The sequence below is a fragment of the Sorghum bicolor genome, chromosome 2 (assembly GCF_000003195.3).
Source record: "Sorghum bicolor cultivar BTx623 chromosome 2, Sorghum_bicolor_NCBIv3, whole genome shotgun sequence".
NCBI classification, from domain to species: domain Eukaryota; kingdom Viridiplantae; phylum Streptophyta; class Magnoliopsida; order Poales; family Poaceae; genus Sorghum; species Sorghum bicolor.
Window position 1 is genome coordinate 62,288,533 of NC_012871.2, and position 27,929 is coordinate 62,316,461.

General features: G+C 44.8%; 4 protein-coding genes across 5 annotated transcripts; 2 read left to right on the forward strand and 2 right to left on the reverse strand.

Annotated features, from left to right (window-relative positions):
- On the forward strand, window positions 7,282-11,324 carry LOC8063728 (phosphoribosylaminoimidazole-succinocarboxamide synthase, chloroplastic). The gene is made up of 12 exons (XM_002460323.2): window positions 7,282-7,693; window positions 7,775-7,876; window positions 8,330-8,459; window positions 8,586-8,678; window positions 8,760-8,848; window positions 9,264-9,344; window positions 9,602-9,691; window positions 10,025-10,114; window positions 10,243-10,293; window positions 10,400-10,446; window positions 10,594-10,651; window positions 10,735-11,324. The coding sequence occupies exons 1-12, from the start codon at window positions 7,379-7,381 to the stop codon at window positions 10,789-10,791; spliced, it is 1,203 nt and encodes a 400-aa protein (XP_002460368.1). The 5' UTR covers window positions 7,282-7,378; the 3' UTR covers window positions 10,792-11,324.
- Window positions 11,639-12,863, forward strand: LOC8083252 (glutathione transferase GST 23). Its single transcript, XM_002460324.2, has 2 exons — window positions 11,639-12,055; window positions 12,157-12,863. The coding sequence occupies exons 1-2, from the start codon at window positions 11,738-11,740 to the stop codon at window positions 12,505-12,507; spliced, it is 669 nt and encodes a 222-aa protein (XP_002460369.1). The 5' UTR covers window positions 11,639-11,737; the 3' UTR covers window positions 12,508-12,863.
- Window positions 15,267-19,549, reverse strand: LOC8083253 (purine permease 1). The gene is made up of 3 exons (XM_021452943.1): window positions 18,636-19,549; window positions 16,602-16,962; window positions 15,267-16,509 (listed from the first exon to the last, which is right to left on the reverse strand). Exons 1-2 carry the CDS (start codon window positions 19,449-19,451, stop codon window positions 16,609-16,611), a joined length of 1,170 nt encoding a protein of 389 aa, XP_021308618.1. The 5' UTR covers window positions 19,452-19,549; the 3' UTR covers window positions 15,267-16,509; window positions 16,602-16,608.
- On the reverse strand, window positions 20,945-27,798 carry LOC8063729 (purine permease 3). Of its 2 annotated transcripts, none has more exons than XM_021454742.1 (2): window positions 26,675-27,798; window positions 20,945-21,673 (listed from the first exon to the last, which is right to left on the reverse strand). In XM_021454742.1, exons 1-2 carry the CDS (start codon window positions 27,461-27,463, stop codon window positions 21,323-21,325), a joined length of 1,140 nt encoding a protein of 379 aa, XP_021310417.1. In that variant the 5' UTR covers window positions 27,464-27,798; the 3' UTR covers window positions 20,945-21,322. The 2 variants fall into 2 exon arrangements, with proteins under 2 accessions (XP_021310417.1, XP_002462515.1); XM_002462470.2 differs by lacking the exon at window positions 26,675-27,798 and adding an exon at window positions 23,711-24,652 and having other exon boundaries at window positions 20,964-21,673.

A 27,929-nucleotide genomic window follows, 5' to 3' on the forward strand; every position in this document is an offset into this window, starting at 1 on the left:
AATTGTAAGACGAATCTTTTGAGCCTAGTGGGTATATGATTGGAAAATATTTGTCAAATACAAATAAAAGTGCTACTATTCCTATTTTGTAAAATTTTTTAAAGTAAACAATCCCATCAAAATCTAAAAAAATTCAAGATTCTCGGTCACATTAAATCTTGCAGTACATACATAAAGCATTAAATATAGATAAAAAATAACTAATTATAAAATTTACCTGTAAATCGCGAGACGAATTTTTTAAATCTAATTAGCACATAATTGAATAATATTAGTCAAAAACAAACAAAAGTGGTATAGTAGCGAAATTCAAAAAGTTTTCGCAACTATAGTTCCAAAAGTTTTTTTTGCAAAATAGAAATAGTAGCATTTTTGTTTGTATTTGACAAATATTGTCTAATTATGAACTTATTACGCTCAAAAGATTCGTCTCGCAAATTACAGACAAACTGTATAATTAGTTATTTCTTTTATAAATATTTAGTGTTTCATACATGTGCCACAAGATTCGATATGGCGTAAAATCTGAAAAATTTTACAAAATATTTTGAAAACTAAAGAAGACCCAAAAAATTCAGAGAGCCTTGTTTACTTCCAAAAATTTTTGCAAAATATGAATAGTAACACTTTCGTTTGTATTTGACAAATATTGTCTAATTACAGACTAACTAGGCTCAAAAGATTCGTCTCGTCAATTCCGACCAAACTGTGTAATTAGTTTTTATTTTCATCTATATTTAATACTCCATGCATACGTCTAAAGATTCGATGTGACGGAGAATCTGAAAAGTTTTGCAAAATTTTTGGGAAACTAAACAAGGCAACAAGAATATTTCTGGCACACTGGAGGCCAGGATCGCCTACCTGCTACACGTGCTGAGGCTCACGGGCGGTGCGTGCTGTCAGGCCTCTGGGCTTGTCTTGGCAGATGTATGGGTGCGTGGGCGCACTGGCACGATCATCGGCAGTTTAGGAGTTGTTTATTCAGTGTAAGCTACGTAATTAGAATTAAATTATACAATAAGATTTTTTATATTTGTCTTTAGGACTCCTTCTCTATTTATTCTCCTCACAACATTTGTTATTTAGGCTCATCACTATCTATACACCCTGTCTACATTGGTGCTTGCATAAAAGCCAAGTTATCTCCTTCACATCAGCATTAGCTTGGCTATAAGCTCATTATTATATTTGCTCTTTATCTTATATTTGTCTCAAAGATACCTTCTCTTTTTTATTCCTCCTCACAACACTTGTTATTTGGATCTACCACTATCAATGCATCTGTGCGACTGTGCCCAACTTGATGCTTGCAAAAGCCAAGCTATCATCTCTCTTCTATCTTCTCTGCTCCACATCAGCATTAGCTTGACTATAAGCCATTACTGTACCTGCTTTTAGTTCAAGAAAATTTTAAAAAAACTCCATTACTCCCTCCATCCATTTATCTTTATCGTTTTAGCCTTCGGAGCAATGATCAAGAAGTAGAGCAAAAGTACTCACTTTGCATTTAATCAGCATAGGTTAAGTGCACACAAGGAGTCACATGCAACGAAACGTGAAACATTAAATATAGATAATAAAATAATTAATTATATAGTTTAAGTATAATTTACAAGGCAAATCGTTTGAGCCTATTTAGTCTATGATTGGACAATAATTACCAAATATAAACGAAAGTGCTACACTAGCCGGACCCAAAAAATTGTGAACTAAACAAGACATTGGTTCGCAAAAAGTTTTAGATTCGGACATTGTAGTATTTTTCGTTTATATTTGACAATTATTGTCCAACCATAGAGGCATAGACTAACTAGGCTTAAAGATTCGTCTCCCAAATTACAAGTAAATTGTACAATTAGTTATTTTTATCTATATTTAATACTTTATGGATGCGTCCAAAGATTCAGTGTGATGAGGGTTCTTAAAAAAAATTGGGAACTAAACATTAAGGTAGTACGGATTAGATGTAGATAGATAACATTGATAGTAAGGCCTTGTTTAGTTACATCTGAAAATTAAAATTTTTTCAAGATTTTTCATAATATCGAATCTTGCGGCACATGCATGAAGGCTTTGTTTAGTTCCAATTTTTTTTTGCAAAATAGACACTGTAGCATTTTAGTTTGTATTTGACAAATATTGTCCAATCATGGACTAACTAGACTCAAAAGATTTGTCTCATAAATTAGAGATAATGTGACAAGCACAACGTTGATGCACAAGACTGTAAGATCTATTAATAGGATCATCATCATCAGGTGCAGGGTCAGGACCAAGATAACCAGCAAACATGGGTGTCAAAGTTTCCATTGCCTTAGCATTGGAAGATGCATTATCTAAAGTGATAGAAAAGATCTTATCAATCAAGCCATATTCCTCAACCACAGATGCAATGGCAGCAGAAATGTTTTCACCATTATGCTTAACTTCAATCAACCTAAGACCTATAATCTTCTTTTGCAACTCCCAGTTAGAATTTACATAGTGAGCAACAACACATATGTAATCCTCCTTAGCATTACCAGACCATATGTCAGAAGTCAAAGCAACAGATGATGAAGCATGCACACAGCTCCTAATCATAGCACGACGTTCAGCAAATAACTTATCTAGATCTCTAGTGGTGGTTCTTCTAGATGATCTAACAAATCTTGGATTATGAGCACGAACAATGTATTCTTCAAATGCATCAGTGTCACCAAAACCAAGAGGAAGATCAAGCCTAGCAATCAATCTACACAGTTCAGTTCTAGCAACAGTAGGATCATAGTTCCAATTATGCAAAGCCCCATCAGAACTAAAAGCTAGTCGAGACTGAACCTTATTTTGCTGATCATGTTTAGCAAGGCAACCTTTAGCGTGCCTAAGAATATGACCAGTACCAGCAGCAGATCTACCACTCAAAACTTTTTTACAAATCTTACAGATAGCTTTAACACGCACACGATTACCATTTATCATCTCAAAAACCTCATCAAATGTTTCCCAACATTTAGACCGTCGCTTACCACATGTACCAGAGGAAGGAGTAGCATTACCATCACCATTACCATTAACACCAGTGCTCATGGTGTGGGTGTTGGAGTCCACCGCATCGACGGGATCGACGTCGTTCACGGGAGGCTGTGACCCGCCGCCACCGGATGCGTCGACAAACACATCAAAGGGGTCACGGCCGTCATCGTCCCTCTCCGGGGACAGCCCAGCAGCGATGAAGTCGTCATTCCCTGTCCACTCGTCGCACGTCGTCGCCAAGGGGCCCTCGGCCGCGGACGGCTGTACTCCTCCTCCTCCAGCACCATTCCTCAACGGTGCGTGGCCACGACTTGGCCGCGGTGCCATTGCCCTAGCCCGTCGTCCGTCTACGCCACCAAGGCTAGTTGACGACGAGGCATCGGCAACAGACCTGCAAAAAGAACAGATCTAGGGTTAGATTAGAATGGGGGAAAAGAAAAATGACGAAGAAGACGAGATCTAGGGTTAGATCTTACCTGCGCAACCGGAGCCCGGCGCCGGAGAAGACGAGATTAAGAAGGACGACGAGCGACTACGGAACGGAGACGGGGAGGCGGACTCACATGCTCATGGACAGGATAGAGGAAGAAGGGAGACAGATAGGGAGAGGGACTGAGGGAGGCAGGGAGCAGGGAACTCAGGGAGAGAGGCAGAGAGCCGACGGCGACGGCGATGTCACCAGATCGAAGGACGACGGCGGCGAAGTAGTCGAGAGGAGGAGCCGACCTCTCGGATCCGATCTGAGAGAGAGAGAGTGCGAGGCTGCGCCTGCGCTGCGACTGGTGACTGCGAGTGCGAGGGCGACGGCCGACGACCGACGGTCGATGAGCGACGGCGGCGCGGCTGCGGTGGTGAGTGAGGACGAGCGACGGCGGCGCGGCTGCGGTGGGGATTAGGGTTAGGGTTTCGGGTGGGGAGACTGAGTGAGGCGGGCGAGCGCCGCGGGGGCCGGCCGGGCGGAAATTTATATGGAGGGGGTTCGGGGGGAGTGGAAGCCAGGGAGGCGCGCGGCGCGCCCTACTGGGCTGGCGGCCTGGCTGCTGGCGCCGGCCGGCCTGGTGGGGGAGCGGGCCGGTACCGGGCCTGCCATTATTTGGCGGGCCGGGCCGTGCCGGCCTGCGGGCCTGAAGTGCGGCCCAAGCACGGCCTGCACCCCCGTGCCGTGCCAGCCCGGGCCCAATGAACTTCGGGCCGTGCCGTGCTTGGGCCGGGCCAAAGTGACGGGCTTTGGGCCGTGCTAACGGGCTCGGGCTGCATGCCCAGGTATAATGATTGGCGGTGTGGGCGTTCTCGTCCGAGGACGAGGAGACACACCTGAAAAGTAGTTTATATCAAATTTTGCTATTTACAAAATAAAAGTATGTTCACCTTGTCTTGGCACTATCCTTGTCCTTTTTTCCCCTTTTGGATATATCTTTAGTACAATCATTTGTGTAGTTCGTGCTTCATAAACTAATAAACCAAACTAATTATAACTAAGTAATTAATTAATTATCTAGCAAAATTAGTAAACAATTGAGATGTTGAGCCCATACCTGAACTGATCGGCGCCGTCGTGGCTGGTGTGTACTGCGTGGCGTCTTTGCATACGGTTGTCGTTGCTAACAATTGAGATGTTGAGCCCATACCTGAAGTCCTGAACTGATCGGCGCCGTCGGGGTGTGGCGTCGTGGCTGGTGTGTACTGCGTGGCGTCTTTGCATACGGTTGTCATTGCTGAGTTGCACTTCCGTCCAGGGACAAGAAGGCACCGAGGCAGTGACGGAGGATCACGGTGTTAAAAATATTTTACTAAAAAAAGACCCATGTAAATAGTGAAATTAATTATTATTATTATAAATGGTATATGTGTGATGGTTGCTAGACCAAAAGATTAAGAATCAATGGGCAGTAGCGGAGGACAGAACAAAAAATTAAGGTATGGCAAAATGTTAAAATTTTCTAATTACCTCCAATTTTAAGCCTCTTGGCATTGCCTTTTTCCTTTATTTCCATCTTCATTTAATGTTCTTCACAATTTCAATGTGCTTCAAAAATCAGCAACCAGATTAATTGATAACCAAAGACATATTACCTCGGCGTCGTATGCCACAACACCAGATGAGTTTTAAGATGCTCGGGGGTATAAATGTGAATTTTTAAGTAAAAAGAACTAACTTGAAAAAAAATCCTGGTATCCATGATCAGGTTAGAGACTTTCCACTAAAATCCCAATTGATTTGCACACTTTCTTAATGGAAAATTGATAGCCCTTAAATAAGTAGATATGCTAGCAGTTATTTTCTTAAGCTTAGTGAGTTGTTTGGAACTTGCATAAACAATGGTATATTCTTCTCCGTTAATTTGATGTATAAGTTTCTTGTCAATAATGGGATCAAATTTGTCACAAATAATTTGGGGACAATTAAAGATACATCTAAAGATAAAAATCTTCCTTTGGTTCTTTAATAAGGGGTTACTCCCACAAAAGATAATTTGTCAAAGAAAAATTGTGATGGAGATACAACTTGATGTTTCTGCAGTGAGACAAAAACCATCTAACACCTCTTCTTAGATTCATCGATTGCACCTATGCTAAGTTCTTGTGGAGGGAAGCTCATGTGATATTAGATATTAATCCACCCCAGAATGTCCATAACTTACTTCATACTCACTTTCATTCCAAGGTGTTATAATTTTTGGCTTTTCTAAATATGTTATCTTTACTATATATTTAGACATAGTATATATCTAAGCATCATAACAAAAGCTATGTATTAAAAAAATAAAATATCTTACAATTTAGAACGAGGAGCGTAACATCGTTCTTTTAGTCCACATGGCTAACAAGGGATGTCACAAATTGGATAAAGTGTACTATATGTGTTTCTCTGCATCTTTTGGGTGGCCAAAGTCCGTTCGTTTGTTTTATCAGCCGTATTTTTTCTGTCAGCCAGTAGTATTTTTTTCTCACAATAAATTAGCCAACGGTAATTTTAGCCATGACATTTTAGACGAACGAACATACTTCGGTCATTGTGAACTTGCAGTGGTTAACTTATAATAAATTAGTCTGATTTTGCTCTTTAGAGAATGACTAATCAAATGTTTCTTTTTATTATTTAAGAAACGAGACTGATTGAGCTCCTCGAAGCTAAAAAAAGTTTGTCAGAAGTCTCAATGCATAGTTTCGTAACACAGTTATCAAGACTATAAACTAGGTAACCGAGCCACATGAGTTTCATGGGGATGAAACTCCTCTCTCATCTGATGAAACTCCTTCATTGAATGACCCTGTCAAATCAGCAATTTTGCTTATGTGACACCCTATTTAATGTGCATGACACTCTCATGAAACATACATTGAGACTGGCCTAAAACCAGTTTTTGCTGGAGCAATAGAGGCACTACATACGGACTACTCCATCCGTTCTAAAATAACTGTCATTTTGAGTTTTCGTGTCACCAGTTTAAATAGATTTATAAGAAATACGTGCAACATTTATATCTTCAAATAAATTTATTAAAAAACTAGATTCAAAGACTAATTACATATCATAAGTATTAATATTTTTTAATATATATTTAATCAAAGTTGTTTTCCAAAAAACAAGAACGACAATTATTTTGAAACGGAAAAAGTATGGAGTAATTCTACATACTTTCACCGTTACTTAGGCCCTGTTTAGTTTCCCACCCAAAATTTTTTCATCCATCCCATCGAATCTTTGGACACATGCATAAAACATTAAATGTAGATAAAAAAATAAACTAATTACACAGTTTAGTTGAGAATCGCGAGACGAATCTTTTAAGCCTAGTTACTCCATGATTAGCCTTAAGTGCTACAGTAACCCACATATGTTAATGACAGATTAATTATGCTTAATAAATTTATCTTGAAGTTTCCTGACGAGCTATGTAATTTGTTTTTTTATTAGTTTCTAAAAAACCCTCCCGACATCCTTCCGACACATTCGATGTGACACCCAAAAAATTTTCATTGCCAATCTAAACAGGCCCTTACGGTACGTGAAACTTATCATAAAATAAGTGCACTTTATAAATACAATACATTTTTTAGGTGGTAGATTATTTTACCTTTTTTATTTTCAAAATGCAACATTACATGTTAGAATAGCTTTTAATATAATAAATATGTAATTTTCAAATAATATTGTAGTTTTAAGAATTCTAAAAGTATATTTATTATTATTATTTCAGTATACTGGGGAAGTAGCTCTAGCAACGATTTTACGACAGCAGAAACCCCGCCCAGCAGCCAGCCCAAAGCAGTCACACCCGGCCGCCAAAAAGAAAAGAAAAGAAAAGAAAAGGGGAACCCGCTTCTCTTGCCCGAAAGGTTCTTCGCCGCCCTTCCCATGTCCCCCTGCGCGCCGCCCGCCGCCGCCGCCGCGCGCGGAGTGAACCCGGCTAAACCACTCCGCCGGGCCCCGTCCTCCTCAACCCATGCTCGCTTCCCCCACCTCTTTATGTCCTCTTCTCCTCCCCGCACCTCGCCCCTCGCGGCGGCGGCCTGCGGAAGCGGGGCGGCGGCCCCTTCCTCCCTTCTCGCCGCCGACCCGGGCCACCGCGAGGCCGTGCTGCTCGCTGCACGCGCCGCCATGGGGAACTGCCTCGGAGAGACCCGCCTCGACCTCGCGGTGCCAGGGCTCCGCCTCGCTGCCAAGGGCAAGGTGAGCAAACCGCTGGCATGTCATCGTTCGGAATCTCTTCTAAATGGCTGTAGCAAGTGACCCTTGGTGCTCGGTGCGAAGGTGAGGGACGTGTACGAGAGCGGGGAGCACCTGGTGTTGGTGACCACCGACAGGCAGAGCGCTTTCGACCGCGTACTTGCTTCCATCCCGTTTAAAGGGCAGGTATGATCACCATCTTAGCGTTATCCAGAGCTAGTTTTGACAATCTTTTGACACTTTTACATGACAATGTCATAACGCTAAGGGGTTGTCAACTCACCGCTGTGAACTGTTTCTCCTCGTGTTGGTCTCCTGCTTTTATTGTTCATCGGACTCGAGGGAAGTCTGTTCTGTGCATTTTGTAAATAAATGTCAACGTTAGGTGCGCCAATCAGTGTACTCAAATTAATACTTTGACAGCATGGCTCAATGTCACAAGTGATTAATAACATAAGTGTGTGCTCACAGTATTATCCAGAATTTTGTCAATTGAGGATCTACCTCTTTATTTTTAATCTGTATAGATGTATTATACTAGCACATACTGAAGTCTGGAAGCAGAGTAAATTTAGGATGAGAAATTATTGTTTCAATAATCAGGTGTTTTGTTGTGATGTCATATACGGGTAATTCCAGGTTCTTAATGAGACAAGCCTTTGGTGGTTCAATCAGACCCGTCACATTACTCCAAATGCAGTAGTGTCTTCTCCTGATAAGAATGTAACAATCGCCAAAAGGTGCACAGTTTTTCCAGTTGAATTTGTTGGTGAGACCTAAGGCTTCTTGCATATATTGTTTTTTTTCCCCGCATACTCATTCGCTAGCACTTTACAGAATTTTCATGTTTTTGCTATCATTCTTACTAATCTTATATTTGTATGTTAATTTTCAGTGAGGGGCTTTGTTACAGGAAGCACTGATACATCTTTATGGACAGTTTATAATAAGGGTGTAAGGAACTATTGTGGAAATGCTCTTCCTGATGGTATTCTCTATGCTGACCAAGAATTATCCAATTTGATGTTTTGTTCTTTCTAGTGACTGGTAATTGGCCTCTCTGTTCCAGGCATGGTAAAGAATCAGAAGCTATCTGCAAATATACTGACACCAACAACTAAAGCTGCAGATCATGATGTCCCTGTCACTCCAGATGAGGTGTCTCTTGCTTTTAATATATATGTTTCCTATTGTAATCTTAGTGTTATAGCCTCATGTAAGTTGTTACTGACACTATATTACATTGGAAGAGGATAAACAGATGCTCTTAGATTAATCAAACATTGTAATTCCATATGTCAATAGGTGGCCCTATGATTTGGGAAGTTACACTATTTTTTGCTTGTCCAGATATTGATGTCTTTTCTGTTTGGTACTCTTAATATGATATTCTGGCAGGAACGAGTAATTTGGGAGTCTTTGAATGATTTCTGGATCGTATTCTAACATGTTTCTTGAGAATTGATAGTTTTATTTTATTTTGAGATTTTAATTGCTGCTGTTAGCCTGCATTACCCCATGTTATGACTCTGTTATTCATAGATGGCCTTATATTGCCCTTTTGTTCTGCCAGATAATCAAGTCAGGGTTGATGTCAAAGGAGGATTTTCATGAGGCTGGAAGCAAAGCCTTAAGCTTGTTTGCATATGGACAGGTAGTGAATTGTCACATTTTCTGTTTCTGTTGAGGTATTTTCAGGTCTATGTCCAGTAACATTACCATTACGATTTAATTTCAGTTGCAAACACTGCGAAAAAATGGTTCACCAATTTTGCTTTGATGTGCTTTAGTCTACATGCACTGCAGTTACTAGTTGTTTTGAGATAATGTGTTTGCTTGGTAATCTCCTGTGCTACAGCTATGTTAAAATTGTGTAACCCGCTGGTACTCATTTTGGTTTTCTATTTGCAGAAAGTGGCCTTAGAGAATGGATTAATTCTGGTTGACACAAAGTATGAGTTTGGAAAAACAGCTGATGGGACAATCGTGTTGATTGATGAGGTTATATTTCTGACATGATTCTGCAAATGTTTCTTAACCTTGTGCTCATTATACCCAGCAACTAGCGGAAGAATATGCATGATTTTACTTTTCACAACAGTGACAATGCATTCTGTGGAATCATATAATATAACTAGCTGTTATATGTATAAATATAAGCAGAGTTGTTATATCATTAACCAATCACTTCATGTGTTTTAAAACTTTCTGCTCTGAGAAGTATCTAATTTTTTTCCAATTATGTTCAGTACAATGGTATGATAACTTCTGAGATATTGAAATGCTGAATGGTTAGGTATATAAAATTCGTGGTATCCTCTTTTTGTCAAACAGGTTCATACTCCTGACTCCAGCAGATATTGGATTGCTAATTCATATGAAGATAGATTCAAATCTGGCCTCGAACCTGAAAATGTTGATAAGGTAAACTACCTTTTTGAGTCATACACATCATGTATGGGCCGATTACCTTGAATCCTTGATGCACTTTATGCCTTTAAAACCTTATGATTCATTTTTAATGAGGTTTCTGAATATGTCAATTATAACAGGAGTTTTTAAGGCTTTGGTTCAAGAACAACTGCAATCCATATGAAGATGCGGTATATTTTCTAAATACAGTTGTTAGAACCAGTTATGAAATTTGTTCCATAATGACCCAACTCAATTCTGTTGAGTGAAAACTTACATGTACCCTAAAACATTCAGGTTCTGCCAGAAGCTCCAGAAGAGTTGGTTTGTGAGCTAGCCTGGCGGTATGTATCTCTTTATAAGTGCCTGGCTTCCTGTTGTTGTTTCTCACTTCAAAGCTTCCCCCCTCCCCCCCCCCCCCCCCCCTAACTGTTGCAAGAATGATTTTTATTCTAGTTGAATATAATAATTTGCTTGAATATCCACTGCAGGTACATTTTCCTGTTTGAAACCATCACAAAGACAAAATTCGAGATCCTGGAAACACAGGTACGCTGAAGGCTTTGTCTATGCTTCTTGTTTAGCAGATAAACAAATACTTACAATCAATGTTTTTTTTTAAAAAAAATCAGGAACCAATTCATGAAAGGATATCAAGGAATGTCGCTCAAGCCTTACTGGACCTATGATTGCTGATAGGGGATCCTGGGGCAGAGTTTGCTGTGAGGCGCATTTCTGGTACCAATATTCCCGTGAGAATATTAGTATGCGCACATGCCATATATCCGTCATGTGAAGGTTGCCATTGCGGCTTGATGAAGCAGAACTATCCACATTTCTTCATGATCTGTGATTGATGAAGCAGAACTATCCACATTTCTTCATGATCTGTGATGTAATGTGGTAATAAACTCCAACTAGAGCTGGTTGTGTTTATGTGAGCAACCGCCATGCTCTGTTGGTGAGATTTGCCGTGTTTGGAGCATGAGGGGAGATAAATAGAGAAATTCAGACAGACAGATGCGGTATGCATACGGATCTTCCTCTAATTTCCTGGTGTCAGTGTAACGTTTGGCAAGTGGTTGAGCTGAGCAGCCATCACGCTCTAGAAACATATCTTTCTGAAATGAAAAGAATAAATTGCAAATAACCATTCGAACAGTTCATTAGTATGTTTGTACGTAATTGGGCTTTTCCTCAATAAAGTAAATTTTTTTTTCAAGTGGCTTGTCTTTTCTGGATTACGTTTACTCCTAGGCCTCGTTTCCAAATTTTTTTGTAAAGTAGATATTATAGTATTTTTGTTTGTATTTGATAAATATTGTCTTATTATGGACTAATTAGGCTCAAAAAAATTTGTCTCGCAAATTATATATAAATTGTACAATTAATTATTTCTTTTATTTATATTTAATACTTCACGTACCATAACACTGGTGTCCTTGTCTTCCAATTATAGTAGTAATAAATAATGCGAGTTTCAATGGACTCCGTAGAAGGCAACCATGACACGGAACCCTACTGTTGACTTCTGAAGGCATCCTGATCTGTGATCTATAATAAAGGTGGCAGGATGAGATCTCTTCATCTGTTGTAGTTGCAGCAAGAGCAGAGGCAGGGCTCCAGCCTCCAGCAATGGCCGAGAAGGGCGTGAAGGTGTTGGGGATGTGGGCGAGCCCTATGGTGATCAGAGTGGAGTGGGCGCTCCGGCTGAAGGGCGTCGAGTACGAGTACGTCGACGAGGACCTCGCCAACAAGAGCGCCGACCTGCTCCGCTACAACCCGGTGACCAAGAAGGTGCCCGTGCTCGTCCACGACGGCAACCCCATCGCGGAGTCCACCATCATCGTCGAGTACATCGACGAGGCCTGGAAGGGCGGCTACCCCATCATGCCGGCCGACCCCTACGAGCGTGCCCAGGCGAGGTTCTGGGCCAGGTTCGCAGAAGAGAAGGTACGCGCAACAAAATGCGGCCACATGTTAGTCTGTTCGATGCAGGGCAGGAGTAGGATCCGGTCAGTGACAGGATTATTGATGTGTGTCGTCTGCTCCAGTGCAACGCTGCTCTGTACCCGATCTTCACGGCGACCGGCGAGGCGCAGCGCAAGGCGGTGCAGGAGGCCCAGCAGTGCCTCAAGACCCTGGAGACGGCCTTGGAGGGGAAGAAGTTCTTCGGCGGCGACGCCGTGGGCTACCTCGACATCGTCGTCGGCTGGTACGCGCACTGGCTCCCCGTCATGGAGGAGGTGATCGGCGCCGGCGTCGTCACCGACAAGGAGCTGCCGCTGATGAAGGCCTGGTTCGACCGGTTCCTCGCCGTTGACGTGGTGAAGGCGGCGCTGCCCGACAGGGACAGGCTCCTCGCCGCCAACAAGGCCCGCCGTGACCAGCTCCTCTCCGCGTAGTAGATGGCTAATACTAATTCTGGAGCAGCTAGCTTCACCAATGCCAGCCGAGGTTTCGATGACCTCTGTCTCTGTTCCATTTCAGAATTCAGATTTCTTATCGACAAATAAACCCTCTCGGTGCTGTTAGTATTGCATCATACAATATGGTATGCCTACTTGCTCCCCACAAACCACAATATCTGGCGACTGAACACTTTGAAAAGGCGAAAGTTCTCAGTTGCCCGTACCCGTATATATATGACGGATGACGCCCGCATATCTAAGACAAAACTATTGTTTCTCTATTTTTGCTACAATTACTCTGCTCTATGAGTTTGTGTTCTCATGAAAAGATGATCAGTAGTTTGTTGTCAGATACTGGAGTGATAGCATAATGGTATTTCCACAGTTTATTGTGTAAATATTGCTACACAGTTTTATTAACGGGTAAGTTGGATAGGAATATATCTTTTTTTTTAAAAAAAAAGATTGGAAATTTTCAGTGCAAATGTTATCTTCTTTCGTAGTTTGCAACTAATCTAGTATTATTTCAGGTTTGATTTCTGATGTTCATACTTACTAGATTATCCATTAATTCTAGCACCTAACTGGTGAGTATGTATTTTACCATATTAACAATGTTTGGATCTTGTATGCACCAATTCACTAAGTCAATATACTTTGAGCAGTTTATAAGTTATTCCACCAATTTATACCCACCTATATTTGGCTGTTGCCCACCTAAAAACATGTAAAAGCAATTCAAGACAAATGAAGGCGAAAATGAGTATTGCCCAGTCAAAACCGTCGTAGTCAATTTCTTGCATGGAACAAAAATGTTGAAACCCAGCAAAACGACCTTAAAAAGTCGTGACTTTTTTCTTTGTCGAGGGCTTCACAACTTGGTTGGAAATTTCAAAATATTCTCTCAACAAAACTGACCATCCAATGTAAGGTGATCATGAATTCATATGGAAGGGGAAGGCTAGATGTGTTGTCAAGATGACATTGCACCAAGATCTCCTTATCTCCTACTCACTCCGTCCACGAAAGAGTCAATTTCTAGAGTTGTTCTAAGTAAAAATTTTTAAACTTTTACCAAATTTCTAGAAAAAATGCTAAGATTTATAATATCAAATTAGTATTATTAGATTTATCATAGAATATATTTTCATATGATGCCCATTTTATGTCATAGATGTTGTTACTCTTTTTTATAAAGTTAGTCAAACTTTTAAAAAGTTTGATTGACATGGATTCTAGGAATTGACTCTTTCATGGACGGAGTTAATATACTATATACTCCCTCTGTCCCTTTTTAATTGTCGCTTGCGCTTTCTAAAAAATAACTGCCGATAATTATATATTAAACAATATTAATATTTATAATACATAATTAATATCATTAGAAAGATATTTGAATCTAGTTTTTTAACAAATTTATTTGAAGATACAAATGTTGCATATATTTTTTATAAATCGAGTCAAACTTATAGCACATACACCAACGGCGTACAACTGCACGTCAATCACCTCCATTTATTCCCTGATCCTTCCTCCCTAAGCCCGGTGCTGTCAGGCCGTAGCAATCAAGGCCTTGTTTAGTTCCTAAATTTTTTTAAGATTCTTCATCACATTAAATCTTTTGGCACATGCATAAAAACTAAATATAGATAAAGAAAATAACTAAATGCTTGTCTGTAATTTGTGAGACGAATCATTTAAGTTTGGTTAGTCCATGATTGGACAATAATTATTAAATACAAACGAAGTGCTACAATACCAAAAAAAATCCAAATTTTTTTTGCCAACTAAACAGGGCCAAGTTACTCAAAGTTTTTGTGCGACCACGACTTCTCCCCTACCACCGCTCTGTCGCCCCCCTGCAACCAAGATCGTCTATCGCTCGCCCCACCTCCCCTGCGACCGCCAGCGATGGGAAGGCCCTGCAGCGGTGCAGCCCGCGATCTGGGAAGGAAGGATGACATCGCTGCTGGTGGTGGGGCGTCGTGTGACATCCTCCACCAGCCGCGTCTCCACGGTATCCCTCGCCAGGCCAGGATGTGGTGATCACAGCCAGGACGTGGTCATCATAGAGCCAATCCCTTCTCTCCCTATTGTGCTATGCAAAATGGAGCACCCTCGCGCTGCCAGGGAGCCCCAGGACATGGTGATCACGGCCAGGACGTGGTGGTCACGGAGAATGTACCACCAGGTGTGCGAATGCCTTCTCTTCCCTTCCTGCTATTTGTCTTCTGAACTGATCTAATTACATGTTCGTACATGTATTATGACTGCTTACTTCGATCTATTTAGTTTGAGGCGGCCAGGACATGGTCACGCAAGGGATTGTGTCATCTGATTGAGGTTGTTGATTCAGGTGTTGCATAGTATCATTCTGATCAGTTTAGTTTGTGGTTGTGGTGCTCATGTGAAACTCACTGATTTTTTTTTAAAAGTCTAACATAGCTTTCGCTTGGTTGTATGCTCACCCTTTAGGCTTTCTAAACATGAAATAGCAGTTTTTTCATTGCCATCATTAATCATCTCATGGTGTTAGTTGATTAATAGAACATGGCCAGGCTAATCCCTACTACTAGACAAGCACTGCAGTTTTCACATCTAAACAAACACCTGGAAATATTCATAAGTATTTTCAGAACTAGACTAAAGAATCTTATTCATAGCACGGTATTAATTAGAACCTAACAATATTTAACCCAGTTTATTTAGAACTAGGCTTGGCTAACCTACATGTATTTTCATAACTTTTCTGAACTGAAGACTGATTTCAGTTTCAGTATGAATTCTTTAGAGGTGCCTAAGTTATCACATATGTGGCTGAACGAAATCTAACAGTAGGTTCACATAGCTTCAGAGTTCAGAGGTGCCTTAAGTCATCACATACTCTTAGTATCAGGCCAACCATATCCAATACTTTTGCATACTATGACACTAATATTTTTTTGTCGCTGAAGATATTTTGAGAACAATCAGACTGATAATTATATGCACTAAAAAATCAGATATGAGGATGTGGACTAATATATGTAAATTAACATGTAGTAGAAACCAAATAACTCATATCTTCAGAGATAGGAATCTTACCTAATAAAGCTTAGCAACTATTTTGGCTGTTCAGAGTGAGAAAATAGTTAGCTTCTCATGGACCATTTGACATAGCCAATGAACCCATCAAAGATTTTCAAGTTTATTTGTCTGATGGAGTGAATGAGGCACGCCCAGCATGGCAGCACTAGAATGAAGGGTATCTATGACCTGTATGGTCCAAAATACACGAGTAAAAAAGGAAAACTAGTTGCCACTATGATAGTTCAAGACTTCAAAAAACAAGAAGCAAATTCTAGCTCAAATGCTGACAAAATAACACTAGAAAATTGTGTCATTTCTTGTTCTTGGGAAAAAAACTGGACACTGATCACTTCAACAATACTAGCATCATTAGAACTCTGCAACTATATACTGTAAGATGTGCAAGCAGAGCTCAAGCACCAGTATAGAAAGTTTAATGGATGCAGTTGTTTTTAATTAGTGGAGACTGGCCGATACAACCGCCTCCAATAAAAGGCCTTGGTTAATCGACGGTAACCGAGGTGGTTTCTCTTTCCGCCTCTATTAATCATATAAATAGACGATTAATAGAGGTGGGCACAACAAAGCTACCGCCTCCGTTAACATAATTAATGGAGACGGACCTTAATAACCGCCTGTCTTCACTAATGTTTTAACGGAGACGGCCATTTTATAATGCTTGCCTCTATTAATTGTTCTTGTTGTCGGGGCGGGCCAGGACATGATCTTAGACTTGTTGGAGCCTGAAGGTGAATTCACGTCGGTTGATATTTCAGAAATCAATCCTGAAGGATTAGGCGTTCAAGAAATGCCCTGCCTGTCAGGCTCAGTTTCGCTTCAGACAGTATTTATATACTATTTTATTTGAATAACTGCATTGGCTGTCCGTTGCTACTGTGTTGATGCCTTTTTCTTCAACCCGAAATCCTGTCATATAAAATGGTGTTGTATTATATGATTGGAATGATATGATGGCCTACTTATTCCTCAACTAAAATATGGGGTAAATTAAAACTTACTACTGGCCTATGGGTCCAAATGCTCAGCGTTTGGTGTCTTGTCTGCAGACTGGTGGTGGTGCCGGTGCGCCTTGGATGTTTGGACCTCGCCGTAGAAGTAGGAGACGAAGCCCCAGAGCGAGAGCGCGAGGGCGACGCCCTTGGTGCCGTTGAACGGCTCGTGGAAGAACATGACGGCGAGCACCTCGGTGACCGGGATGAGCACCGTCATGACCACCCCGGCGAGCAGCGCCGAGCCGAAGAAGACGGCGCCGATGGTGCCGAGGAAGAAGCACTGGTACGTGGCGGCTGACCCGGCCAGCAGTAGGTAGTAGCCTGCTGACCCACCGAGATCGAACTCCCGCGCCTCTCCCGGGATTGCCTGCGTTTTTCAGCGTCAGCGAGCAGAACCATTTCAAACGTTCTGGGTACTCGTAGCTATCACCTCCTGAAACACCATGGCAAGTGACAACTGGAGTTGTGGATTAATGGCAAGAACCTTAGCTTTTTTTTTAGCTCCACACTTCTAGGGACTCCCGGCCCGGTTCGAGAAAGAATACAAACATATCCATGCATGATTGTGTAACAATCCTAGCCTATGCATACAACTTGTTGAATCCAGAGAGAATTGCAGATATTGTTTTGTCTTTCTCTATTTAAGTATTTAATTATCCTTTGCTGTTAGGAATTGATTTTACTGTTTGAGTGTCAATATCTTTCAAAAACGTGTTCTGATCTCCACAACTTTCTTCTTGTTTTTTTTTAACAAAAGGCGTTCAATGTTGCACACATGCTCAACAAGCATAGGGCTTTATGGATAGCGTATAAGGTTAAATTCCTAAGTGGACGAGTAGTTTACAATATCTGTGTAGCTAGTTTTGTGGACTACCTTTTTAGTACGAGTAGTCTACTGATGAGATCAGATCACTAAGAATGACAAAAGGAACTCCACTGATCAATTTACTTCATTGAAAACGCGGAAACTATCTTGATGACAGTTACTAGCTGCTGCCTGCTAACAAGGGGCAAGGGCCGAGGCCCCATCCCTTCACGTTATCCTACAATAATATTCAAGAGTTCCTGCGCAATGGGCATTATCACGTTATTCAGGAGTTATTTTTTTGATTGTACTAGTTGATTGCCTAGGATTGTTGCTTGAAATTTTTTAAAGATTCAGACACCTGAAACATACTGACTCTCTTTCTAACAACTTGTGTCACTAGAGAGATTTTTGCAATGCCAAGATCAAATTGGCACAGTGGAGTTTGGTTTGGCCACACAGCAACGCTAGTTTTGTAAATTTCCACTGACTATCTCGGTTCCTGATATTTGCAATTACTACTAGTATACTAGAAATAATAGTTCTAGTCCCGCTTTCGTGTTACATATGACTATATACGAGGAAATCAAACTAATACCATGTTTACTTTTAGCGTTCTCCAACGCATGATTATTTGCCCACTCGAGGAATATAATTGCACGTCGGATTTTCAGTGTATGTCCATATCGACACCAAATATTTGTAACACACACACAAAAAAAGAATTTTTTCATGATTTTTTTGGCACTTTTCTTATATCTCAGATGTCTTGTGTCATTATTTGGCTATAGAAAATTATGAATTGTCCCTTATGAGTGGTTCTTTTAATAGTTGATTGTGAAAGATTATTGCTTTAAAATTTTTAAAATTCAAACATCTGAAATATGATGATTCCCCCCCTTTTTAAACAACTTTTGGGCATTGCCGACCGTGGGATATTCAAAATACTAGGTGGGGGCTCATGAGCGGCAAAAGGAACCGAGCAAAACAGCGCATTCAGGCGCTACATGCAGTACTGCTGTGATATTCGCTTGACATTATCTACCGAATTTTTCAGTTATTCAGTAGTTTTCTCTCGTAACAAATCACTGAAGAGTATTTTCAATCGTGACTTTCTCTCAAAGATATGTACTAGTATCTTTGTCTCAGAAAAACTCTCGGCAGCTGCAGCTGCTGCAAAAATTTTCAGCCGAACAGGAGTGCAACTGAAAAGTTGGCAGCGAAAATGAACTTACGTGCAAATCATTGTTGGCAAGCATGCCAACGGCGCTGAAGACGGTGGCGGTGAGCCCGATGACGAGCTGCATCTCGATGACGAGCGTGTAGGTGACGGCGCCGGCGCCGGCGCGCGCGGCGTGGCGCGCCTGGCTGAGCTCCACGACGGGGAGCACGAGGCCGTAGAGCGCGGCGGCGCCGAGCGTCATGGCGAACCCGGCGCCGTACTGCGCCCGGGACACGCCCGCGGGGCGGTCCCCGCCGGCGTTCATCCCGAGCATGGCGGCGCCGACGGTGAGCAGCGCCACGGCGTTCACCGAGAACGCCGTGAACCGCTGCCGCACCAGCAGCAGCGCGAAGGCTGCCGTGAAGGCGAGCTGCGTGGAGATGAGGATGGAGGACGTGGACACCGGCAGGTAGGCAAGGCCGTAGGCGTACAGGAGGTCGTCGACGCCCGTCATGAGTCCGATGGCCGCGGACGCCGCCAGGAGGCGGGGCGTCATGAGGAAGAACGGCGTGCGGGTGGCCGCCTTATTCGCCGGCGCGTCGGCGTCGGCGTCGGCGTCGTCGCGATCGCGCTGGCGGCGACGGGAGAAGAAGGAGACGCAGAGCGGCACGAGCAGGAGCGGGAAGCCGGCGGTCTGGAGGAAAGCCGAGAGCCACTTGCGGGCGCCGCCGTGGAGGAAGTAGGCGCGGAGGAACAGCGGGCCGCCCGCTGAGCCGACGACCATGAGGGCGAAGTTGACGACGAGGAGCGGGTTGCGGATGAGTGTCCTTGTGGTGCCGGCGCTCTGGGCAACATTCCTGCATGGCTGCGCCGGTGTTTCCACCTCCATGAGACGCGCTGGCTCTGGCTGGCGTATGGACTAGGGGGTGTGGTCTGGTCTCGAGTTGCAGGGATGGACACGGACGGATGTGCGAGTTTCGAGCGTGTGTCATCATATATCATCGGCGGCGAGATGAACGAAAGGATAATGCCTTTTCAGCTTTTGACGTTTTGGGCACCGGGGATTTAGCGTGTCCTAGCCTTTGCGATGGTCCAGAAGACTAGAACCCAATCAACTGGCTGATACCACAAAGAAAAAATATGACTTGTGGCTAGTGGCTAGCTCCTGTAGTCCTGTGCCTTGCAATATCTGCCTGCCGTGGATGGTTGGGCCGGCATTTTGTTCTTGGGGTTTAGGTCTTGTTTAGTTCAAAAAAATTTGCAAAATAAACAATGTAGCATTTTCATTTGTATTTGATAAATATTATCTAATTATGGACTAACTAGGCTTAAAAGATTCGTCTCGCAAATTACAGGTAAACTGTATAATTAGTTATTTCTTTTATCTATATTTAATGCTCCGTACATGTACCGCAAAATTCGATGTGATGAAAAATCTGGAAAATTTTGCAAAATTTGTTGGGAACTAAACAAGGCCCAGCGGCAACATGTCTGGGAGCGGTCAGCTCCAGATGACGTTACGCATATGAGGTCTTGTTTAATTGGTAAAATTTTGATTTTGGGTATTGTAACACTTTTGTTTGTATTTGTTAATTATTGTCCAATCATGGACTAAGTAGGATCAAAATATTTATCTTGTAAATTATAAGTAAACTGTGTAATTAGTTTTTATTTATATTTATATTTAATGCTCCATGCATACGTCTAAAAATTTGATGTGATGAAAAATTTTGATTTTTTTTTAAGAAAAACTAAACAAGGCTTAGAACTCGAAGCAGGAGGTCTCTGCGCCAGGGGCCATTTGAATTTTGAACCCATCCCAGCATGCCGTACCCAGTGCCCTGTCGCTCGCCAAACGCGGCCCAATTAAGGCCTTACTGTAATTTGGACGCACTATGTATGGAGTCCAGGCAACACGCTCTGGGTGTGCCTGTTTCTGTGCTGAGCAGTCCGGCGGCCCGGAGCAGTCCCTCCCTAGTAGCTTTAAGTCACACACTGACGGCTGACCTTGACCTCACTGGATCACGACGATCGGAGATACTACTCCGTAGATCCGATGTGGCGTCACGTCCGTGCACGCCGTGCGCAGCTGACCAACGAGAGCCGGTTGCAGCCTTCAGACTCGGCGGCGCGCGGAGCAGAAGTCCATCGTGCCACTCCCACAAGATCACTGCCTGCCTTATCCAATTATTATCCTTTGATCTTTTCTATTATCCAATTACTATATCCTTAGCCCTTGGGCTGAATACGCACTGCCCAGCCCACATCCCAGAGGCCATGGTGCGTCAACTGTTGGCCGGCTTGTTGCCGAGATAACGTACGATAACCAGTACTAGCTGATTTTCTTCCGGCGACAATCATTGACGACGCACAGTGTGTAAGTGTAGCAACACAAATAGTATTGAAATATACACAGAAACAAGCATTTGTTTTTTTTTATATTCGTTCAGATCAGAATCAGATCAGATCATTCCCTGGGATCGATTTGCCACGAACTCCAAACGTAGCTAATTAATAACTATTCAAACGTGGTTGTACTGCCACGGTACCTCCATGCACCATGCAGTACGCTACTGCCCAAATGCCTACTGAACAGAAGAGCACGACTGACGACTCATCAGGACGTACGGACGCCATATATCCACACGGCCGCCGCCATAAAATCACAACCTACACATACAGACAGTACAACGAGGGAGAAGGAAGATCGACGACGTACGTCACGTCCACAGCAGCGAGCACAGATGCATGCATGCATGATCACGGTGCCGCCGGCTGCTGGGCCTCCACCGCGGCGGCGTGCTCCCGCTTCTTCTTGGCCTTCCTGGCTTGGCTCCACTCGCCGTAGGAGTAGGAGGCGAGGCCCCAGAGCGAGAGCACCAGCGCCACGCCTTTCTCGCTGCTGAACTTCTCGTGCAGGAAGATGACGGCGGCCACCTCCGTGACCGGGATGAACACGGCGATGAGGATCCCCGCCAGCAGCGTGTGCACGCAGAAGATGACCCCCACCGCGCCCAGGAAGAAGCACTGCCACAGCACCGCCGACCACACCAGCACCGTGTAGTACCGGGCCTCACCCAGCTCGTACTGCCTCGCCTCCCGAGGGATCGCCTGCATGAAAAGTCAGAACTAAAAATACTGTTCGCTATCGCTAAATAGTACAGCTCATAAAACAAACAAACAAACAGTGCCAGAATGGATAGATATGCAGAGGTTTCAGTAATCTGTTACTACTGTGTGCATCATGCAGCCAGCAGCCGTGCGTGTAAAAGATAAACATATAAAGGGGGAAGTGTTTGGACAAAAGTATGGTCATCTTTATGAGAAATCCTTGAAAAATATGTCATGTGCCGACTAAGAGAGGTATGCAATTCACCTCATCTTTTCCAAAAAGAGGTAAAAAAAAAGAAGAAGTGTTGATCGTGAACTGCCGTACATTGCATTCTTGTTACTATCCCTATCAGACTATCAGCGTGCGTATCCGCGCAAGTACATAAATAAATCAACTTTATCCCATGAAGACGCAAAGTTTGAACTGCGAAGTGCGATGCTTGGTGAAACGCTTGCATCTGTGGTGCGCCGCCGCCAAGGATACAATGCTAGGTAGGTGTGACCAAAGCACAGTGAGTCACTCCTCACTGTTGATGCTTTCTTCAATAATCATCGTCGTCACCTTTCGCTGATGGAATGGAAGTATCCATGGCACTACAAAACCCAACCCTTGATGAAGGGCAAGAAGGGTCCCTCCTCAGTCCTAGTGCGTGCTGGTGATCCGTCCTTTTGTATGCTCTATTGATATACGCCATTGTTAGTGGAGAGGAGCATAGGCTCACCTACCGCATCGACTATGCCGACCGGAGACATATATCGCGCATTCGGATTCATATCTCGCGCATTCTGATCGGCTAATGAGCTAGCAAATGATTCGCTAGCTATTTCAGTTTTCTTTTTCTATTATATTTCCACTAATGAGCTACCAAATGATTCGCTGAAAATGCCTTTTTTTTTTTGAAGTGCTCGGCGTGCACCTCAGATGATTGGCCATCTCGGGAGAGGGGGGCAGGACATAGGAACAATGGCGCTAGTCATGGGCAACTCATATGGTCGTCACCAACTACAGCTAATCCACTACACTATCGTTTTCCCCTGGTGCAGCACAAGTACATAGGAGTACTACCTTGAAGTGCACAGTCCCAAGTTCCGTCAGAATATATTTAGGCAAAAGCTTATCTAAGTTTCTACACTCTCTATGATGAAGAATTGAAGAGCATCCAGACGAAAAGGCAGTGAGGAGACACCACACTATGGCATGACCATCAAAGGTGGAAGGAAGGATTCAACGGACGAGCTTATTTGCCTTTCCAGCCATGATCTTTGTCACGGTCTCATCTCGCACAGCAGGAAACCTCAATAATTTTGATTCCTTTGCAACGAAATGGACAGCTTTAATCTGCGCCCTTTTTTCTCTCTAGCTGTTCCTCTCTACGTACGTGAAGAATTTTACCACTGATAACTGTGTGGAGATCCGCGCAAAGACGAAGTCTACAGCGACAGGCTCTCAAACGGACGCCACAGGCAGGCACGCACGAGTGAGTGCCACGCGCCTGACGAGTCGCTGGCCCTTTCCACTCATCCGCTGTGGGTGTGGGCGATTTGCGGCATCAAGACTGGGCCAGGCCTCATCGGCTGACAGTGGCCACTGTTGCGAATCCTGTGCCGGCAAAATCTGGCGTCTGGTGGATCGGTGCCGTTGCGAACCGGCTGATTGAGGCCGTGCACTGGCTGGTCTTGTCAGTTTCATGATCCAAATTGGTCGAGCAAACCATGCAGACGGTCAAACAAGACGTCGAATTCTAGTGCATGCTCATCAGATGGTACAAAATCTCTATTTTAAACACCGGAAAACCAGGGGGGAAATGGTGCCGTTCCTGTGTTCCCACAGCAATCTTTGCCACCAAGATTGGAGGACTTGAATCATTGCAAACGGCCGGACATCTACTACGTCAGCACAGTTTGGTTGTTTCTTGTTATCGTTTCGTTGGGACTTGGAGCTAGATACCAAAGACGTAGAACTAGCGAAACTACCCGATGACAGGTGGTTACCATACGAGTAGCTAGCGCGAGGCCACACGTGGGGAACTCACTCACCTGGAAATCCTTGTTGACGATCATGCCCACAGTGCAGAACGCGGTGGCGAAGAACCCCATCACCAGCTGCATCTCCACCACCAGCGCGTACGACACGGCGCGGCCCCCGCCAGCGGCGGCGCGCTTGTACGCGAGCTCCACCAGCGGCAGGACGAGGCCGTAGAGCGCGGCGGCGCCGAGCGTGAGGGTGAACCCCAGCCAGTACTGGCCCCTGGTGACCCCGGGGGGCCGGTCCGACGAGACGTGCAGGCCCAGCACCACGGCGCCCACCGTCAGCAGCGCCACGGCGTTCACGGACGCCGCCGTCAGGCGCTGCCGCACCACGAGGAACGCGAAGAACACCGTGAACGCCAGCTGCGTCGAGATGAGGATCGCGGAGGTGGACACGGGGAGGTACGCGAGCCCGTAGGCGTAGATGAAGTCGTCCACGCCCGTGGCCACGCCGAGCGCCACGGCGGCCAGCAGGATCCGCGGCGGCGTCAGCAGGACCGGGGCAGCCCGGTCGCGCGCGCGGCGGGCGACGAACGACAGCGCCACGGGGACCAGCAGCAGCGGCCACCCGCCGGTCTCCAGCCACGCGGAGAGCCACTGCCGGTGGCCGCCCTTGCTGAAGTAGAGGCGGCTCAGGAGGGGACCGCCGATGGCACCCAGCGCGAGCATCCCACAGTTGAGCGCCACCAGAAAGCGGTGCATCGCCTTGTTGCCGCGCGCGGGCGGCGGCGCGTCCTTGCGCGCTTCTACGTCCATGGCGCTGCGGCTGGGCTCTGGCTCTTGGCTCTGCCTGCGCACGTCTGCGTCTGCGTCTGACCGCGCGAGACGCAATCACGCACACGAGAGTTGGCTGGCGTGTGAGGCCTGCCTTAGGTGTGGAATCTAGCACGGCGCCTTGTATACAACGATGTCGACGCCGGCAGGCGGCTGCGGATTAATTTCACTCCTTGTAGACGCGAGCCGTGTGCACCGGATCCTATTTACGTGCAAAGCACCCAGGGGCGTGCGATTTCCATCCGTCGTGCGGTTGTTTTTGGGAGAAGGCAGCAACCGGATTTTTAGCCGTTCATGGCCTGCGATGGCGTGCCATATGGCCGTCCGATGGCGCTGGATGTCGATCATCTGTCCGGTCCCACATCCCAATCACCGCAGCCCAGCATCAAGGTAGCATGCATGCGGAGGTAGCTAGTGGGTGCGAATATGGTAAAAATTTAACTATAATCACTGTTTTTTTGATATTTTTGTGGGTGCGGCCGCACCCAGTACGGTATATATAGATCCGCCCATGGTCTCGTCGGTGGCTAACGGGAGTTGAGATCTATCGTTTTTAAAAAAATATTTTAGTAGATTGAGTCCTTAGTGTTAGAATTTATCTATGTCAGATTTCTTGGTACTGGGGGGTTATTTTCTTTTCCTCTACGGTAACCACAAAGGAGAAGGGTGGAACCATTTTCTCCATGACGATAACTACAACGTCGGCAACTTTACTGACTAGAGTGGGGTGCGTGAACTGCTGAGGACGTGGCCAATGCTCCACCGTGGATGTATGCCCCGGCCTCCATATTTGCATGCAGCCACCAGGTCAACTCGGTGTATGCTTCACAACATGTCAGAAGCGCTTGCGGAATATCCTAATGTTTGGTGTGACAAAAGCTTGGAGCCACCGTTTTATACGCACGTTGTGTGCCTGTGTCTAAGAAACAACTCTAGCGTTCGCGGTTGAATGTTACTGTGCATATGCTAAAGCAGCCTATATCGGTCCTCCACGTAGGTAATTTGATGTATGTGCCTGCATTGTGGCATTTGATGCTCTGCTGTTTGATCTATGTGGATCATTCTTTTACATGGGACTACTAGCTGAGTCCATGCAGTCGCCGGAATGGAAGGCCGTGTGGTCGTGTGGACTGTAGACATTGGTCGATGGCTGATCAGATCACTCTGTTTGCTTAGCTGATAAGCTATAGTTGAAAGTATTGTTCGCTGATTTGTTGTGAGAGAAAACACTGCTGAATGCGTGACAGATTCAACAGATAAGCTCAAAACGAACATAGAACCGACGACTATTGTTTGACGAGTGACGAGTGTGGCCACTGTGACAATACAGTACTATTTACGGTGTGGCCAAGTGGCGTGCGTCGGAACGCTAGGCCATACGGGCCTTGTTTACTTCCAAAAAAAATCCAAAATTTTTTAAGATTCTCCGTCACATCGAATCTTTAGACGCATGCATAAAGTATTAAATATAAACGAAAATAAAAACTAATTGCACAGTTTGGTCGAAATTGACGAGACGAATATTTTGAGCCTAGTTAGTTTATGGTTAGACAATAATTACCACAAACAAACAAAAGTGTTACAGTGTCGCGAAATTTTTTCCCCGGAGAACTAAACAAGGCCCTAACGTTAGAAAAGGGCACTTTGGAATCGTAGTCAGAGTCCCCATCTTTATCCATTACCATGGAAACCCAACAGGCCATCCTTTCGGCCTCTTAGAGCCCATCCGCAAAGATCTAGCGAATGTCCTAGTATTAAAAGAACAAGGAATTCCAAAAGGCAATAGTATCAAAAATCTGTAATTTTAAAATCACCGGTATATGTAAAATCATGGTTTAGAAAAAATGGTCTAGAGTGAGGTTTTCGAAACTTAAAAAAGACTACAATTTAAACAAACCACTCTAAAATCAAAGTGTTTCATAAAACTATTATATCTTTTTAAAACTTCAAAAATACTTTGTATACAAACAGCCGCAAGAGCCCACTGCCCACGACAACGAGTTGCCGAGGGAGACGGACGACGGGGCACGAGGTGTATTACGCGATCAAGAACGTGAACGCGCGCGATAGTGCGGAGCCCCTGAGGCCCTGACCAGCCGGGCTGTGGTTATTCTGCTGGCACGCCGCCAGCCAATCCCCTGTACCTATCGCTTTGGAACGTATGGTATGCGACACGCGTGGGGCATCAGCATCACGCACCTGGAAGTCCTTGTTGACGATCATGCCGACGGTGCAGAACGCGGTGGCGACGAACCCAATCACCAGCTGTATCTCCACCACCAGCGCGTACGTCGTCGTCGTCACGGCGCCGCAGCCACCCGCAGCATCCCACAGCTTGTAAGTGAGCTCGACCAGCGGCAGGAAGAGCCCGTACAGCAAGGCGGCGCCGAGGGTGAGCGCGAATCCCAGCCAGTACTGGCTCCTGGTGACGCCCGCCGGACGGTCGGAGGAGACGTGCAGCGCCAGCACGGCGGCGCCGACCGTCAGCAGCGCCACGGCGTTCGCCGCCGCCGCCGTCAGCCGCAGCCGCACGACGAGGAACGCGAAGAGCACCGTGAACGCGAGCTGCGTCGACACGAGGATCGCGGAGGTGGAGACGGGCAGGAACTCGAGCCCCCAGCAGTAGAGCAGGTTGCTCACGCCCGTGATGAGCCCGATCCCCGCGGCGGACAGCAGTATGCGCGGCTGGGTCTGGGTGAGCAGGAGGGCAGCTGGGGTGGTGCTGATCCGGTCGCGCCTTTGCTGACGGCGGCGGCGGACGTAGGAAGCCACCACTGGTGGGAGCAGCAGCGGCCAGGCGCCGGTCTGGAGCCATGCGGAGAGCCATTGCCGGTGTCCACCTTTGCTGAAGTAGAGGCGGCTGAGGATCTGTCCGCCGGTGACGCCAAGCCCGAGCATCACGCAGTTGATCGCCACCAAGAGGCGCTGCATCGTCTTGCTGCTTGTGGTTGTGGGCGGAGACCCATGCTGGCTCGCTTCCACGTCCATATGCCTAGCTAGGGTCGTGCTACGGCGAGTCGATCGTAGTATGCCTCTGTCTATGCACAAGATCAAGAGATGGTAAATGTGGTGCCACTGCCTCGTGGTAGGTTTGGAGCTAGCAGTATACCGCTACATTTTGAATGCAACAATGACGCCGGCCGGGTCTCCAGAGAGTCTGCTCAATGCACATGTGCTTAGAATTTTTTTGAAAAGCACAGGTTGGATAAGTCTCTTCTGGAAGTGTTGCAAATCAGGACTAACTATATAGAGTACTTTTCCTTTTTGAGAGTCAGTATATTTGATTCGAGGAATCACATGTAGTGGTGTATGGTAATAGGTTTATTCTTCAAATTTTAATAGAAATCACCCTATTAGTTTTCATCGATGCACATATAGTCGTCCACGGTAGTTTTCATCGATCATTATTTCAATGTAAAGAGAGAAAATCAGATTTTTTTTTCTAGAATGAAGA